The sequence below is a fragment of the Haemorhous mexicanus genome, chromosome 4, assembly GCF_027477595.1.
Source record: "Haemorhous mexicanus isolate bHaeMex1 chromosome 4, bHaeMex1.pri, whole genome shotgun sequence".
Lineage (NCBI taxonomy): Eukaryota > Metazoa > Chordata > Aves > Passeriformes > Fringillidae > Haemorhous > Haemorhous mexicanus.
The window spans coordinates 51,691,557-51,708,136 of record NC_082344.1 but is presented as its reverse complement, the minus strand read 5'-3'; the positions used below and the strand labels follow the sequence as shown (position 1 = coordinate 51,708,136).

Genomic DNA, 16,580 nt, shown 5'->3' with positions numbered 1-16,580 from the left:
ACTTTTTAGTATTTAGCCTGTATGGTTCTGCCATTGTAGTGACAAAAGTGATAGTGTAGTGTAGTGAACCTGTGCAGTAACACTTGCTAAGAGGTTTGAATGGGACTGTTGTGTGGATTGGGGATGATCCACTCTTCCCCATTGTGTAGTGCAACTTCCATCTAGGATAGCATTTTTTATATTCCCTGGTCACCCAGAACCTCAGATCTAAGGGGGAGATTCATTGTTTGAGTTGCTTCCCTTTTAGGTGCTGTAGAAATTTTTCAGGTAAGGTAATTTTTTTTTTTAATTGCATTTCTGTTTGCCAATAATTGATGTATTACTTCCTACTGGAAACTAGCCCAGATGAAGGCCTACTGCACACTGCCTGAGGAGCAGCAGGGTAGAGACACACACCATAAGCATGCATGTGTCAAAGGTCTGGGGAACATTATTGTGAAATAGGTCATTTACCAAGTGCATTTAACGAAGAATTTTCTGAAAGAAAAATGAGGACTAATTATTTGGAGATCACAGCAAAAGAAAAGGATGTTGTCAGAAGGGAGGAAGTGGTTAGGAGAAGCCAGGGTAAATGGTAAGGCACTTCACATGACATGTGAGCAAATGACCACAACATAATAGTAAGGTGCACCTCCAGAGCAGGATAAACATAGGCTAAATTATCTACACATCTGTTTTGCTGATGATCTTAAGAAACTATCTAGTAAGAGAGGGATCAGGGATTGCTAAGTGACTTGCCAAAGGCTACAGTAATGTAACTGGAACAAAGGTATTTTTAGTGTCAGCTCCACCCCCCACCAGAAAAGCTAGGAGGAAAGGGTTGCATGTAGATATGCAGGTGATACTTCACAGAATTGGAAGCTGACAGAATTTAAAAAAGACAGTGGAAGGGAAGTGATGGGAAAAGAAAACAACTTACAGACATGAAATAGACCTTCAAGAGAATGCTTACGTGGGGCTTTATGGTGTAAGGCCCTTCTTCCAGGGTACAGACTTTAAAAGTAGGGGTTTTCTCAGCATTACCACTAGCAGAGAGGTCTCAAAGCCTGTTTTTGTTGTGATATAGGGTGGTCAGACATGGAGAGTCTATAGTGTTGATCTGTCCTGTGGGAAAAATAATGCTGTTGTGTCTTGCTTTAACAAAGGCATGACAGCCAGCTAGTTCCTGTTAACCATATCTAGTCCCTCCAGTTTTTCATATCTCAAACTGTATTATAAGAAGGTGAAAGAATCAGAGCACATGAAGGAACTGGTGTAGAAAAAAAGCAAAAAAGCAAATAAATCCGGAGTCATATAATTCCTTTCCAAATTTCATCGTTACCATTATGTTAGTAACAGTTAGTAAGCTTACTACAAGAACTTCCCTTTTTGAGTGTAAGACATACCTGAAATGCCTGTATATCAGCTGTTTCCATTTAGCAAGATCAAGAGTGTTTACTTGAACAGTGTATAGTGTGAAAATGAGGACAGGCTAGCTTGTGTGAGGCTGTCCTCAAAACTTACCATGTGATCATTTAGGCTTCCTGTTTTCAAATATATGAACGTTATTCCTGGGGGTTTTAAACATAAACATATTTTTTAGAAATTAACTTCTAAAAATAGTGCTTCAGAGTAACTCATCTTGTAGATCATTTGCCAGTGTTGCAAGAAATATCTGGTGTTTTGTATTTCTACTTCAAGTTCATATTAGCTGGGGAACTCAAAACTTGGCTATGAAAAGTAACATGATAAGAGGGTCAAATAATGTTTTAAGGGAATTAATTTCTCAGAAAAATTGTTTAAAACAACTTTTATTTGATCTTTGGTGACTTGATTCTCTAAAATGTCTAACATGAAGTTGATGAAACTTCTTCTGACCACAGAAAATGTGTTCAATACTTTATGAACCAAATTTATTGAGGAAGAATAAAATTACTCAAAATTGAGTTAAGAAATGCAAAAGAGGTTTCTGAAGTTTGAGACATCAAAATTGCTATTTTAAAATGCTAATGCAAGTTATTTGAAAAAAATAAAAAAGTGCAAAATAGTAGCTCAGTTAAATCCAAGGTGAGTCAGAGGGCATTATGGCAGAGGATGAGATCCAGATGCTTTTTTCCCAGGATGTCTGTTAATTGTCTGATTCACCTTTCTGGTCATAGGAGATTATTTGTTATTTCTCATACAATGTTTCCAGTGTGGCGGGTTTGGGTTAGTTATTTCTCATCCCTACAATCTTCAGTTTTCTTAGATGTAGTTACATTAGAATACTGGAGATACTGACAAAAACATGCAGTGCACAGAACTGAATCTGATGTTTCCTGTTCCTTTTTAAGCTCTGCTTCTCTGAGGAAGGGTGGGGCAGAGGTTTTGGAGCTGTGTCAGGAGTCAGAGAGGATATATATGTATGTGGTGAGGGGTGACTGCTCTTCAGCAACATTGCATATGCAGTTTAAACTTTTAGCTCCTCATCCAGTGGTGAGGAATTCCTTTTTAACATGCTGTCATGTTAAAATGTCCAGGTCTCTTCCTCCCTGCTTTCCCAGCTGCTTTATTTTGTATAAATAGTGGTCACTGTGTATCAAATGCTAGAAAAGATAATAGATTATGTAAACAAAAAATATTTAGAACATTTTGAAATTTGTGAGGTGTATTTTAGCTGTATAGGTTATTTTGCCTATATAATTTTCACTGAATGAACAGGATCTCCTGTTTAAGCTTTTTCATTCCCATTAGCCCTGGGAGATCAAGAAAGAATTCCTTCCTTCTTCATCAGTATCAGATGGTTGTTTGCCTGGTCTTATGAAAACAAACATGATTTTCACTACAGATGTAACCTGCTCTCAGATATCTGGCTGGTGATATCTTGGGAAATTTCCTGGCATTTACTTACTTAAGTTTGCTCCTAGGTCATTGTACACTGTTACAGTGTGTAGAGATATGTCAGATTATTGGGCAAAAGTGTGGTTAATTGACACACCCTGTATGATTCATGCTAAAGATGAAAGCTTGAAAGAGTCTGAAAAATTTAACAGAAGAAATTGTGGTAAAACTCTCCCTGATAATCCAGCCTATTTTTAGTTAAAGCAAACATTTATTTGAAAAGGCCCTCCACTGTACAAAATCTGTTTTACAATTACTGATTTGTCACAGCAGAGACAGTTAAGGAGAATTGTTGGTTCTTCAAAATGGCCAAGCCTTAAGGATGTCATCAAAAATCCAGAAATTTGGGGTTTTTTTAATCACTGAACTGCCGAAATTTGTGATTGCAGGAAAAACAGCAAACCTACCTCTTTTCAGCCATCTTTTAAAATTCTTTAATTTCCAGTACTTTGTTCTTTAATTCAGTCCTGACTTTTTTAGATGGATCTGTGTTAATTTGGGGGTTTGTGAGCTCTAGGTATATTGAAATCTGCATAGGCATGTATAGACTCCACTAGCAGTATGTTCTGCAGTCCCTAAACATTTTTGAAGACCTTTCAATCTTTAGACTTGTTCTCAGGCCCAGTGTAAATTAACTGAAGCATCTCTTTCAAGTGTGTACAGATCAGTGTTCGTATGTGAGACTGTGTGGTAGCCATACATTTACTGTGATTCGTTGGTGTGAAGTAGCTGCTTCTAAATGTGAGTTCCCATTTCTGGAGGAAAGGCTGACCCTGAATGAAATGGCATAGTAACCTCTATGCAGAGGGCAATCTCTCTGGGAGTAGGATTAGAGCAGCAAGGATTAGAGGAAGCAAGGACAGAAGATTCCACGGTCTGTGAAAATAAGAGGATGCCATGTGTTTTAAAAGATCTTCACAGTCTCTTCTTTCTTGCTTCTCTAAGAAGTCCCAGACAAAGCTGCATTCCTTTGCAACCTTTGGTAGTCTGATGATTACTGGGACCACAAGGTTTAGGACTGAGAAAAAAAGGAAAGCCATTTCCTTAGACTGGTCCCTTATGATGTCTGGGGCAGCACTGCAGAAGGGCCTTGGATGCACAGTAGGGTACTGCCAGGGGATGCTGAGAGGAAATGCTATATGGAGGTTTTGGTGGGGTTTTTCTCTCCTTCATGTGCAGGTCATGGTTTCTAAAGAACATGATTTTCATGTACATAGTTACAGTCTTCCAAGACACCATGACAGTCAATAGCTACCACATCTAATGGTGATAGGACAAAAATTTCCCATCTTGATTTGGTGATATGAAGAGGCCAGATAAGCATTAGAGAAAAGCTTTCTAGTTGTGACACAGAAATCCTGACTTTTTAGGAAGTTTGAAGTATCTCCTTTTTCAGAACAGAATGGGTTGTTGTGGAGATATGAATAGTACCCAGTTTGTAGAGGACCTGTTGAGGGCATTGTGCTCATGTGTCAAGAATTCTGCAGTTGTAATAGAAGAATCAAGGAAGATACGTGCGAGAAGATAGTCTGGATAAAATAGTCAAGTTGATAGTTTGGAAAATTACTATTTAGAGCAGCATTTGGGAGGAATCTGAGCAGGACAGAGTGGCATTTGTCAGTAGAAGAGAAAGATACCACAGAGGCTTGAATTGATTGAAACCAAAGTCAGGATTGGTTTGATAACCACACAGGAGAGTCTGTTGTAAAGAGATTTCCTTTAGGAAGATCTAGCAAGTTTTAGAAGCAATTTTTGTGTGGGAATTTAGTAAGAGGTTTTATTCAAAAATTTTGCAAGAATCTATGCAGGTAGTAAAGTACCAGATGGAAGGAACGTAACCCGAAGTGAGAAGTACTATGATTTAGGCTCGTGCAATTTATAGTTTTAAACAAATATACGATGAACTGTTCTATGGAAGAAGTAATACAAGAAATGTAGCAACCATTAGTTAAAACTTTCAAATGGTAAAAAACTTTGTTATAAAAACCAGCACTTCTGAGCTTCTACTAAAGCATGGTTTCTGCCAGAGGCCTTTTCTGACTGCATTGGGTGATTTGATAAAGTGAGCAACACATATAGCTATAAGTGTAGCTATGAACTTTGGCTTTCTGTAGGAAAACAAATTCCTTGGTAGAATGGTGGAGCTTAGTTCAGTGGATAAAGGAGAAGCATTGGCATGAAATTTATTAATCCTCTGTCAGTTGTTAAAAGTTCTCAAACCTCTTTAATTCACTGGAAGAAGTTTGATTGATAACAGCTACTTAGTGCCCTTCACTGGCAAGTCCTCACTTTGTGTCTAAGGCTGTATTCAGATGCATATTATTAGATTGTTGACTTCTGAGTTTAAGAAGGTTTGTTAATCATCAGCATGGACTGCTGTGTCTGAGATGAGGATTCCTTTCAAAATGCTGTTCTCTGCAGAATTAGCAGCTTGTCTGCCTTTCTGCACCATGCTTCAGCATGAGAAACTGGTGGATGGACTGCTATTACAAAAATATTGTGCATTTAAAACAGAGTAATCAAATTATAGCATCCTGAAAGGTTTGATGAAATTCAGATAAATTCAATCTTTGAAGCAGAAGTTCCTGACCTTACATAACCTATTAACAGTCTGGGCTGGGTTCATTATGAAAATTACTTTTTTCCCTAGATTCATTCAGAACTGTAGCTGTGACTTTTTGTTGAAAGCCTTTACAGAGTTGTTGTGTAACTTGCTGTATTTTCAAACATTTCTAGAGAGATGACTCTCCTGGGACTGTAAGGTGTTTCAGGTGCAATGGCAGATCCCATCCGCTGGGCCCGATACCGCTGGCAGCGACTGGTATCAGCAGAGGGCAGAGAATGCAGCAGCAACAATTCAAATAGCAAGTGCTATCATTCATCAAAAACTACTGGCAAACATAGGATAGTGATACCCTGTTTGGGACGTTTTAAAGAAGAGTATGAAAAAGTATCAAAACTGTACATGAATAACAGAATACGGACTACTAGGTATACTTTATTGAATTTTTTACCACGGAATTTATTTGAACAATTTCACAGGTAAGGAACTCCTTTTTGATTGTGGTAATTCTTTTGAAGCTGAATCCTCTTATTTAAACATTTGTGTGTGTTACTTTATATTAAAAAATTATTCCTTCTGCTGACCTATCACTTCTGAAAAGATACATGTTATATGGCCAGAGTTTCTTGAGTATCATCATCATTGAGCTAATCCTTTTCTCTTTAGCTTATGTACTTTCTTCTTATTCTTTTCTTTGGACTATTGAACTGTTCCTTGCTCTTGGAGCACTGCCACACACCAATCGACAGTGGGGTTTTCAGCTTATTTCCTGCAAATGTCTTTTTCCCCTTCCCACATGTCTTTCTGTCTTGTCAATTTTTTTCATCTTCCTTCTGCTTGGAGAACTGTGGATTTGTCAAGCTACACAAGAAGGTTACAGGATAGCTTCCTTTTTAGAAAGGAATATCATCTTCCTAAGAGATGATAAAATTAAGTTTAAAGGACCTGGAAATTTGAGAGTGCAAAATTCACCAGTGCTTCACTCTGGAAAACATGTGCCCGGAAGACAGTTTTGAAAATACAGAGAATTCTTGGTTTCTGTGTTACCTGGTCATGTATGTTAACCAGCTGTGTTGCTAAATAATCTATTGACTGGAGAGTGAAAACAGAGTTTGGGATAGTTATTCCATAAATTGCGGGTGAAGAAAAGATAAATCGCTGATAGCTTAAATGCCTGTATAGCATGGAGTGGGGGAATGAGGATCATTGCCTGCTAGCACAGTTAAATCCTGTGTTTTCTCTTTGTTTCAGAGTTGCCAATTTATATTTTCTATTTCTGGCTGTCCTAAATTGGGTTCCTCTAGTTGAAGCTTTCCAAAAAGAAATTACAATGCTACCTCTGATAGGGGTTCTGACAATTATTGCAGTGAAGGATGGTTTGGAAGATTACTCAAGATACAAAATGGATAAACAGATAAACAATTTAGTAACCAAAGTATATAGCAGGTAAGAGACAAGAGTGTTTGTGGTTTATTGTTATTATTTGACTGTGACTATTATATGAAATAGTTGGTGATAACTCTTTTGCTTACCTTCTGGATACTTATAGAAGCATAAAATAATATAATTTGGAAAAGGTCTCTGAAAGTCATTTAGTCTTAACCCTCTGCTCAAGCAGGGCTATTTTGATCTGTTCACTCAGGAGCTAATTGTGACTCAGTCACCAGTTTTGTTAAATGGTTATCATAGTAGTGTAAAATCTGGAAAAAGAATTTTGGTTTGAGTCAAATGAGTTCACATGTGTGTTTGTAATGTATTAACCAAGGTACTTTGACTAGTTAAGCATTGTTAAACATAGCATTTGTTTTGAAAGGTGTATTTTTAATTCTTCTAAAATAGCTTAATGGAATTGGAAGGCTGCTAGTTTATCGCTCATTAACAGCATCATGTTGTACTCATAAAGCAATATCATTTCCCCAAAGAGAACAAGATGGTTTTCCACTTGAGTGCATTACACAGTTCATTCAGTATGAGTGTTAACATCTGTATTCCACCATGTAGGACTGCAGTATTACACACTGTGGGTGCAGGTCAGGCAGGGAGTCTGCTAGTGGCGAGTCTGCTAGGCAGTTGTTATCATGGATGATAAAAAGACACAGATGCATCATATTCTAAATTAACCATGAAAAAACTTCTCTAAGTGTATATCAGTGCTGCCCATATAATTGTTTTTCTTTTATACCCATCATAAAAAGATATTCTAAGATGTAAAATACAAAGATAAAGGAAGTATAGTGAATGGTTTTTTTTTTCTTTTTTGCATGCTCTGTTTCCATATGGGAAAACAAGTATTTTGGAAAATGTTGCTTTTGATATGTTGTAGTAGCCGTCACAAATAGTACCTGTAGGTTTTTCTCAGTTTCAGCTTATGCATTTGTAAAAAAATCACTGTTCTGTATATTCTAGGAAAGAGAAGAAATACACAGATGAATGCTGGAAAAATGTCAATGTTGGGGACTTCGTCCGGCTTTCACGCAATGAAATCATTCCTGCTGACATGGTGCTGTTATATTCTAGTGATCCAGATGGGATCTGTTATATTGAAACTGCAGGTCTTGATGGAGAAACCAATCTAAAGCAGAGACAGGTGGTGAGAGGATATTCAGAGCAGGTAAAAATTGTGCTTTTCTAGTGGGGTAAGAAAGTTGACATTACAGGTGGTGAACTAAAAAACCCCAAACAGCTCAGCCCTCTAGACTGCGTAATTGATGGTAGCTTAGCAATCCCCATCTGAAAATCAAGGTACTAGGTAACACAGTTCTAATTTGTTGCTTGAATGGTTTTGGAGCAAAACTTTGCATGTTCACATAATCCAGAGAAAGATGGATCTATCTCGAGTAATGAAAACCAGCAAAATTAACAATTCAGGTAAACCTCACATAGTTACTTGTGGTGTATGACATGTCATGGGTGAGAAACTGGAGTTTTTTAGGAGGGATTTCTGTGCTATATAAAGACCTAAAGAAAAGAGCAGATACTGTCTTTTCCACCCTTTCTTCACATTGCAAATGCTTTGTTACTCCCATATAATATTTTAACATTATGCCTAGCAGCCAGAATGCTGGAGGCTGGCACAAAAAGGACAGTATTAAAAGATGAAAGAATTCTGGCATTTCTGTAGACTTCAGTTCTGTTGCTGAAACACCATGCTTAAAACAACAGCAGGGAGCTTCAGTGTTGTCCATAAGAACTGTTTAGAGTGTTTAGACCTCTGGAAGTAAAACTTACCTGAACTGCCTCTAAATTTACAGCTGTGGTGAGGAAATGAGGAGAAGTTGTTTCTAAGTGCCGTTACTTAGTGGGTATGGTTAGACCTAAGATGTGATGTGCTATCCATGAATAAGGCTGTTTCTTGTCCCCTAGCAGTCACATGCTTACTTTTATTTTTACTTCTGTTTTTATATTTATTTCTTGATTTAATCTTAAAACAGCAAAGCAGGAAGGACTGTTTGATCCTTTTTTTATATACATTTTATTACACAAAGCAAAATTCCAATGGTTCTTCAGGCTTACAGCATACTGAGGTGGCCCAATTCTCATACCAGCTCCAGCTACCCAGGTCTGATTTGAGTTCCACTCAAGAAAAAGACTGATTTCTTCATTTTCTGAAAGCTTGTACCAAAATTCTAGGAAGAGTCATACTGTCCAAAAGAAGTGTCAATTCCTTCACCATTCAAGACTGTTCATTTTTGTCATCAAATAAGAAAAAAACATTTATAGTTATTGTAGAGTCTTCTTGTCAGGATTGCTTGGTTTCTGAATGTACAGCCATGGTCTGTTTCACAGACCTCGAGTGCACTTCCAGCTGAGCTCCAGCCTGGGAATTTGTCCTTGTAAACTCAGGCTGAGTAAAACTGGCAGTGCCATGTAAGGGGTTGACTGACCTCTCCAAGTTTTTAACCTCAGAAGTAAAGGAATAAACAACACCAAATTAAAGAACATGTAAATACAAGAACTAGAGTCTTAATCTTTTTCCAAGGTTGCTACGTCCTGCTTCTTTATGACTGAGCAAGTAGAAACACAATGAAAAAGTTTATCAGTGGGGCTCCTGTTGATGCACATGGGATTCCTTTAAGAGAAGGCATGGGAAAATGAAAGCAAGAGGCAGGAGCTGAAATTCTCATAGTGATTTTTGTAGTATATTTTCAATGCTTAAATGACAACAGGAAAGAAATGGGGAAAGTAACTTGAGGCTTCTTAAATAGCAGTGGGTAATGAAACATAGAGCACTGTCTCCAACCATCTTGGCATTCCAAGAGAAATACACAAAACAGAAGAGGACTGACTTCCTGAGGATGATAAACTATTTTGTGAACAATCTGACATTACTCTGCTGCTTTCAAGATACTAAAATGTTGCTTTCTCTTAGCAAGGGTTTAATCTCCTTTTCCTTCTACCCCTGTGGTTAGCTGAACCACGTACAGGTTCATGGGGGTGGAGAAGCTAATATGTCATTAGCACTAAAACACTGTGAACAGTGAATATTTCCTATTAGATCATAAGAAATAGCAAAGAACTGCAGAAGCTGGTTCCCTTTTAGCCTGCATGGTCAGTGACTGAATCCAGTCCTGGCTGCAGCATCCTCAAAGCTAGTGGCAAGTGCTGTTCTTTTCTTCTGGGAAGCCTAATCCAAGCTGATCAAAGGCATTCCTGGGTCTCCTCTTCCACCTTAGCCATACACCCACTCCATTCCCATGCTATGTTATCAAATTGTGTGTGTCAGGAACACAGCACGGCCAAAGAAAGCAGGCTTGGCTTGGCCCTGGGAATCTGCATCTCCCCATTTCAGTGAGTTTCTGATGCAGGGCCTGTCATTCCCAGCTCCCTTACTCAGTTTCCATCTTTATTGTCTCCCTTCTTTAGGTATCTTTTACACAAAATCCAAGTACTTCTAATTCTGCCAGAATTCAAATCTTCTCTTTTGTGCCAGGAAACAAAGGAAAACTTCACACAAAAAAAATGTACAAAGGCTTCTACTCTCAGTGTTTGCTTTGCCAAAATTACAATTATAATGAAAAAATATAGAAAATAAACTTATAGTCCAGGAAGATCTGAGTGTCCATATGAAGACACCTGCATTTGGACATAGTTTTTGTAATCACTCTTTTATGCTGGCAGAGTGCAGATAGCTGTGTCCACTGTAGATTATGCCCAGAGTTTCAGTGCTTGCTGTTTCAAGGTGTTTTACAAGAAGCTCCACCACCAATATGTATTTAGATGTTTCCAGACAGTAGAAGAAAAGAATTCACTGCTTTGGTTATTTCACTTTGAGAGTTGTTCTTATTTGGGTAAATAAGTGTGCAGTGAAAAATTCTTGCAAAGCATCATCAAGTATTCTGTCTAACATTTTACAGAAATGTGGTACCTCCTATGCAAATCAACATGAGAAGGGTCAGTGGAGAGACAGGTCTTTCACAGTTAACTAAGTTTGCAAAGAGACTGAATGTATCTGTGTCAAAGACTGTTCATACTGACTTCAAGTTGATGCAGTGCAACAAATCAATATAGCAAAACATAGCAAAAAAAGAATTTTAATCAAGCTAACAAAGCACTTGTAACAATATGATGTCTTCTGAGTTTCAAATTCTACTTACAGGATTGTGTTTTAAGCTCACAGTTGCTATTCTGCCAGTGTGAAGTCATCCAATTGATGGAGTACAGCCTTCTCAGAGACTTGTAATTATGTCAAAGATATATTCAGTAACACCTGTGAATTAGAGAATTATGCTTGGGAGTTTAAAACCTTAAATTGGTCATTAGGGTTTTTATTTAAAGAGTAGAACAAATGACTTTCCAAAGAGTTAGTGGCAGGTACTCAGCTTGGAAATGACACAGTTATACCAGAGGCAAACCTGTGTTATACTAGAGACTAGAAGCATATTCATATGCCATTAATTGAAATTAAGTCACAGTAGCAGGTAATTCCATAGATAAGGCCTTTTGGTTTTTCTCTTACTTCTGGTCATGTTTCATTCTTATTAATACAGGAGATTTGGTTCACTTGACTTTTCACTGAAATGCTCACCTGCTTTTTGTTTGCCATATGTAGTTCTGGTCTTTCATAACAGCCCTTTCTTTGGTACTTGTGAGTCTCAAACATCATTGCAAAGTTCTACCTGCTTTCTTTGTGTTAGCACAGAAACCATCCTAGTCATGGTATTGGGAAAAAAAAGTCTGTTTGCAAGAAATTCTGCTTGCAGGGAAGACAGTGTCTCTTCTTTCTGTTTTTTCATTATCATACAATGAGAAAAATCTGTGGGAAATCTCTGTCTTTCAGATGTTCTTACTGGTTTTGCATTTTTTTCTTCCTCTTCATCTTTCCACCCATTTTTTTCCTCTCCAGGGTTCTCAAAATATCAGTAATTCAAGAGATACTTGACAGTGTTTAATATTTACTAGGAAGTCCTATGCTGTGTAAATCTGATTTACAGATACTGGATAGGGGACCATCAATACCACCAGCAACCTACAGATAAGAGGCTAAATTGTTAGATAGTAGTGTCTGAACCTCTAAATTTACAATGTATTTAGGTTCTACACATTTTGTCTGAGTTCTCTGGGTTTTTTTTCCCTTCCCATGGCTTTAGGTGTCTGAAATTGATCCAGAAGAATTTTCCAGTAGAATAGAGTGTGAAAGTCCTAACAATGACCTCAATCATTTCCGAGGCTTTGTGTAAGTAGGCTTGCTGGCTCTTTAAGCTATTGTTGTTTGCTTTGGCATTCGTACTAATTTTAGGAGATCTTGCAATGTTTGCTTTAAGAAGTAATGATATGGATAGAGGTCAGTTTGCACCGCTGCGTTTCTGAGTGCAGCACAACAGACAGAGCTCCAGAAGGGTTTTCTGAGCAGCAGATGGGGCACTGATGCTTTTTATTTTGTATTAAATACTTTCAACATCTTAGTTCAGGTTGTTTTGCAAACTTTATACTTTAAATAGCTGTTTTAAATCTGGTCTTCATAACATATGGTATCTATAGTACTTGGTCTGGACCACAGCCTGACTGGACAAGCTGCGTGTCTTAGAATTAGAAATCGGAAGGACTGGCTTCCTTTCCTACTCTGATTTGTTTTGTGTAACCTTGAGTCAATTGATCCATCTCCTTTTGACCAGTGTGCCTATCTCTGTCTTTTCTTCAGGCTGGGTTTATGTTGTGAGTTTCCTTCATGGTTAGGGTTGGAAGGGACCTTAAGGTACTAGATGATCATTTAGGTCCCTTCCAACCCCTGCCATTCTATGATTCTGTGATACCTACCGGTTTATGACTTTCTACAGATAATAGGAAAACAAAATACTTTTTTATGGGGTAACCTGTTTTCAGGTTTTGAGAGTTAGAATGTCTTTATTCTTCCCTTTGCACACTGACACATTAGATATTTGAGAATAAAAATAAATACATATAAATCTTAGTCTCTGAGGAAGCACCTTGACAAAGAGTGGGCCTAGCTGTTCTGGAAGCATACCACAGGAGTGACAGTGCTCACGATGAGATTTACGATGAGATTTAATATTTTTTTTCAAATATTTTCTGATGCTGATAATCCAAATAGGATAGGGTTTTAGATTTTCAGTATTGTCTCTTTTCAGTAGTGTTGCCTGCTTCTCATATACCAGATGGCAAAGGCTCAGATTTTCAAGGGTGATCTGCTTTCCTGTTACTCCATTCATATAAAAAGTCCAATCAGACATGTTGGGATGGCATTCAGTGACTTGCAGCTACTTTGGGAAATCTGTTGCTAATGGCTTTGCAAAGCCTGGTTGGTAATTGCTGGATTCCTGCAGCTGACTTGAGGTGCTTTTTTTTGCAGTGAACATTCAAACATGGACCGAGTGGGTCTCAGCAAGGAAAATTTACTGCTCCGAGGATGCACAGTAAGAAACACAGAAGCTGTGGTAGGCATAGTGGTATATGCAGGTTAGTGAACTGCCCTGGCTTTCACAGACTTGCAACAATATGGTTGTGTGCCCTAAGAAACAGTATTGTACAAAGGGGAATTGGGAGAGTAAAAGCTTGAATCCAGCAGAAGGCAGCCATAGCTAGAAAATAAGAATTCGTATCTGAGTTAAGTTTGTTTCTGTTTTCACAGTAAAATCTGATACCCCTGATTATTCCTGGAAGGGCAGATCTGTTGTGTGTGAGCAGGTCCTCATCCTCAACTTGTTAGTTGCAATGGTAAACTGAGATTTTGAAATGGATATGGAAATGTGACTTGCTTACGACTTTTTTCTTAATCAAAACTGAAACTAGTGCTGTTCTTCTGGTTCTGTTCTACAATTTGTAGAAAGGACAGAGGTTTTTACACTAATCAATATGATGTATCCAGATAGTTGTAACACAGGTGTAGCATTTTGTAGAAAATGTTAAAATAATGTGGAAGGGTCAAGAATGATGTTTCTAAAGGAAAGAATATTAGTGACAGTTAATGTAAGCTAATGAAAGTTAACATATACATGACAGATTTTGATTTAACTTGTTCAGTTTTCTTTGGGACAGAATTCATGTATTACATGAGAATCTAATTTACTCATGTTTATAATGGCTGTTCAAATATTATTTAATAGAAATGTTGTTTCCCTAAGCTTTAGAAATATAAAGCACTTGCAGTTGTGGTACCTGTTATTAGAGAATTTCAACCTCCTTTTTGGTTGCAGGTCATGAAACCAAAGCTATGCTGAATAACAGCGGTCCTCATTACAAGCGCAGCAAATTGGAAAGAAAAGTGAACACTGATATTCTGTGGTGTGTTCTGCTCCTACTTTTGATGTGTTTAACTGGTGCAATAGGTAAGTGAGAATCACTCAGATTCCTGCTATTTTCCTTTCTCAGCCTACAATGGTTAGCGTTTTATTTTGGGGCTGATTGATTTTGTCAGTCTTCATCCATATGTAATTTCCTGAAAGTTGGGAGTTCTGTGAGATTAAAGTTCATGTTGTCATGTTTGGTCTGGAATGTGGTTTAAAAGTGTGTTCCTGATGTGAGTTTTTCAATCTGGATCCTGTTTCTCCATTTGATTTATCTTTTTTCTAACTAACTGTTTAGCAAAACTCCTATTTTCCTGTAGGATTTTTCAGGTAACATGAGATACATATACACATTGTGGTGAGAGACCTAGTGTAACTAGAGTTGTACTGACTTGATATATTAGGGGTTGATTAAATTGTTAGATTGAGTACATCTAAACAGACTAACTTTTCTGACAGATCATAAAGGGGTTTAAAATATGTTTAAAATATGTTTAATAAAACTTCTTCAGATTACACTTAAAAATTATGACATCATGATGTGTTCACTAGTAGACTAAAACCTAGACAAGCAAGGATAACAAAATTAATTGCCAGCAGGTTTTTTTGGAGGGAGAAAACTTTTTGTGAAGTGTAGTTAATGTTTCTTTATTTCTGAGATATGTTGTATAGATAGAAGGCGTGTAAGGTGTTTCTTCATGTATGTATTGATACTTGGGACTCCTGTTGGGAAAAAAAACCCAAGATAAAAAATTGTAGTTTAAAAGCTTAGAAAGAACTACAGAGTGTAACAGCTAACATAATAACCCTGAGCTGTGATACACTTTATATAAAACTGATTGACTTTATCTTGTTCTTGTTTTCAAGGTCATGGAATTTGGTTAAGTAGGTATTCGGAAATACCTTTTTTTAACATCCCCGGGCCAGATGGGAAATCGAGTCCTCCAGCATTAGCAGGCTTCTATATGTTCTGGACAATGATAATTTTATTACAGGTAACTGGTCTGCTTTGAACATGGGTCATATGCTCATCTCATTTGTACCCTTGAAGTAACTCTTTGGCTTCAGTAGAACTACTTCATGCTTGTAACTGGCCAAAGACCTTGTTTTTATTTAATCCCTATGTTTTATTTTGGTAGGTCTTGATCCCTGTTTCTCTCTATGTTTCAATTGAAATTGTCAAATTGGGACAAATTTATTTAATACAGAATGACATTGATTTTTACCATGAGAAAACAGACTCAACTATTCAGTGTCGAGCACTAAATATTGCTGAAGACCTTGGTCAGATTCAGTATATTTTCTCTGACAAGACTGGAACCCTCACTGAAAATAAGATGGTTTTTCGGAGATGCAGCATTGCAGGACAGGAGTATTGCCATGAGGAGAACGGTAAGACACTAAACCTTTGTTCACCTGGATCGTTTTTCCAACATATTTGATACCATGAGCTAAATATTCTTTACTCATTGTGGAAGAAGTCATGCCTACTCGGTTTTGTTTCTCTCCATGAATATTCAGAACTCAGAACATTGGAAAATTGTCCATCTGCTCTTTCTTTTTTTTTCTCTAACTAGAGTGCCAATGCTTACCTAGCATTTTAAGGTTTAAACATCCTGTTGACCGTCCTAGCAGTGTACCACCTTTTTGTAGTATGTGTTAAGACTCCACTTTGACATAGTTCTGCTCTTGAGGACAGAGTAACCCAAATTAAATACATGCTTAACAGTGTTACTACATTATTTAACAGTAATTTTAAGATACAAGTCAAACAGATGTGTGTCCATGTATGTGTTAATGCTGCAAAGGTAAGTACTTTCATTAAAAATGACTGTTGTATTCTTAATTAGATCTTACACAGCTACTTGTTATTGGGCAAAAAGTCAAGAAGCAGTGTTAATGAATAGTTACTGTCTTATTGTCTAGAAGTGTAGGATCTTACATGTGTATTTCATACGAGCCAACTTGAAGTCTTCTGGGAGCTGGGAGAAGATACAGCTCCAGACAGAAGAGAAAATTGGGCAGAGTGATGTGAATGATTTAATTAGCCATTTTATCAATTATGTAAAACCACAAAGTATTTATTACAGTTACCATGTGTGTGTACTAGTGCCTGCAGACATTTGCTCTTTTGCTGGTGGACAATGCAAGTATTCCATATGAGATCAAGGGTGAGGTGCTGATGATGGGTGAACATGTGAGGCACAGCTGTATAGTAAACACTCTTTGTGGTTTTCATGGGTTTGCTGCCAGATAGAACTGCTCACAACTACAAGCAAAAGGCACACTCTGCTGGCCACAGCAATGAATCAGTTCAGCCCTTCTTTTGTTATGCAATGGGACCAGATATTACAGACAAATTTTACAGCAATTTCTGCACGTTTTTTTGGAAGTCTTATGATGAGGGTTCCCAGATG

The 16,580-nt window shown here is 37.5% G+C and overlaps 1 protein-coding gene across 1 annotated transcript in view; it reads left to right on the top strand.

The window, feature by feature from the left end:
- ATP10D (ATPase phospholipid transporting 10D (putative)) overlaps positions 1 to 16,580 on the top strand; it is a 37,949-nt gene that overhangs the window by 3,245 nt on the left and 18,124 nt on the right. Inside the window, exons 2-9 of the mRNA XM_059844887.1 lie at positions 5,596 to 5,901; positions 6,674 to 6,868; positions 7,829 to 8,033; positions 12,010 to 12,095; positions 13,230 to 13,336; positions 14,074 to 14,205; positions 15,031 to 15,158; positions 15,303 to 15,555. Of these exons, the coding sequence (XP_059700870.1) occupies positions 5,636 to 5,901; positions 6,674 to 6,868; positions 7,829 to 8,033; positions 12,010 to 12,095; positions 13,230 to 13,336; positions 14,074 to 14,205; positions 15,031 to 15,158; positions 15,303 to 15,555 (1,372 nt within the window). The 5' untranslated portion in view covers positions 5,596 to 5,635. The remainder of the gene's footprint in view (positions 1 to 5,595; positions 5,902 to 6,673; positions 6,869 to 7,828; positions 8,034 to 12,009; positions 12,096 to 13,229; positions 13,337 to 14,073; positions 14,206 to 15,030; positions 15,159 to 15,302; positions 15,556 to 16,580) is intronic.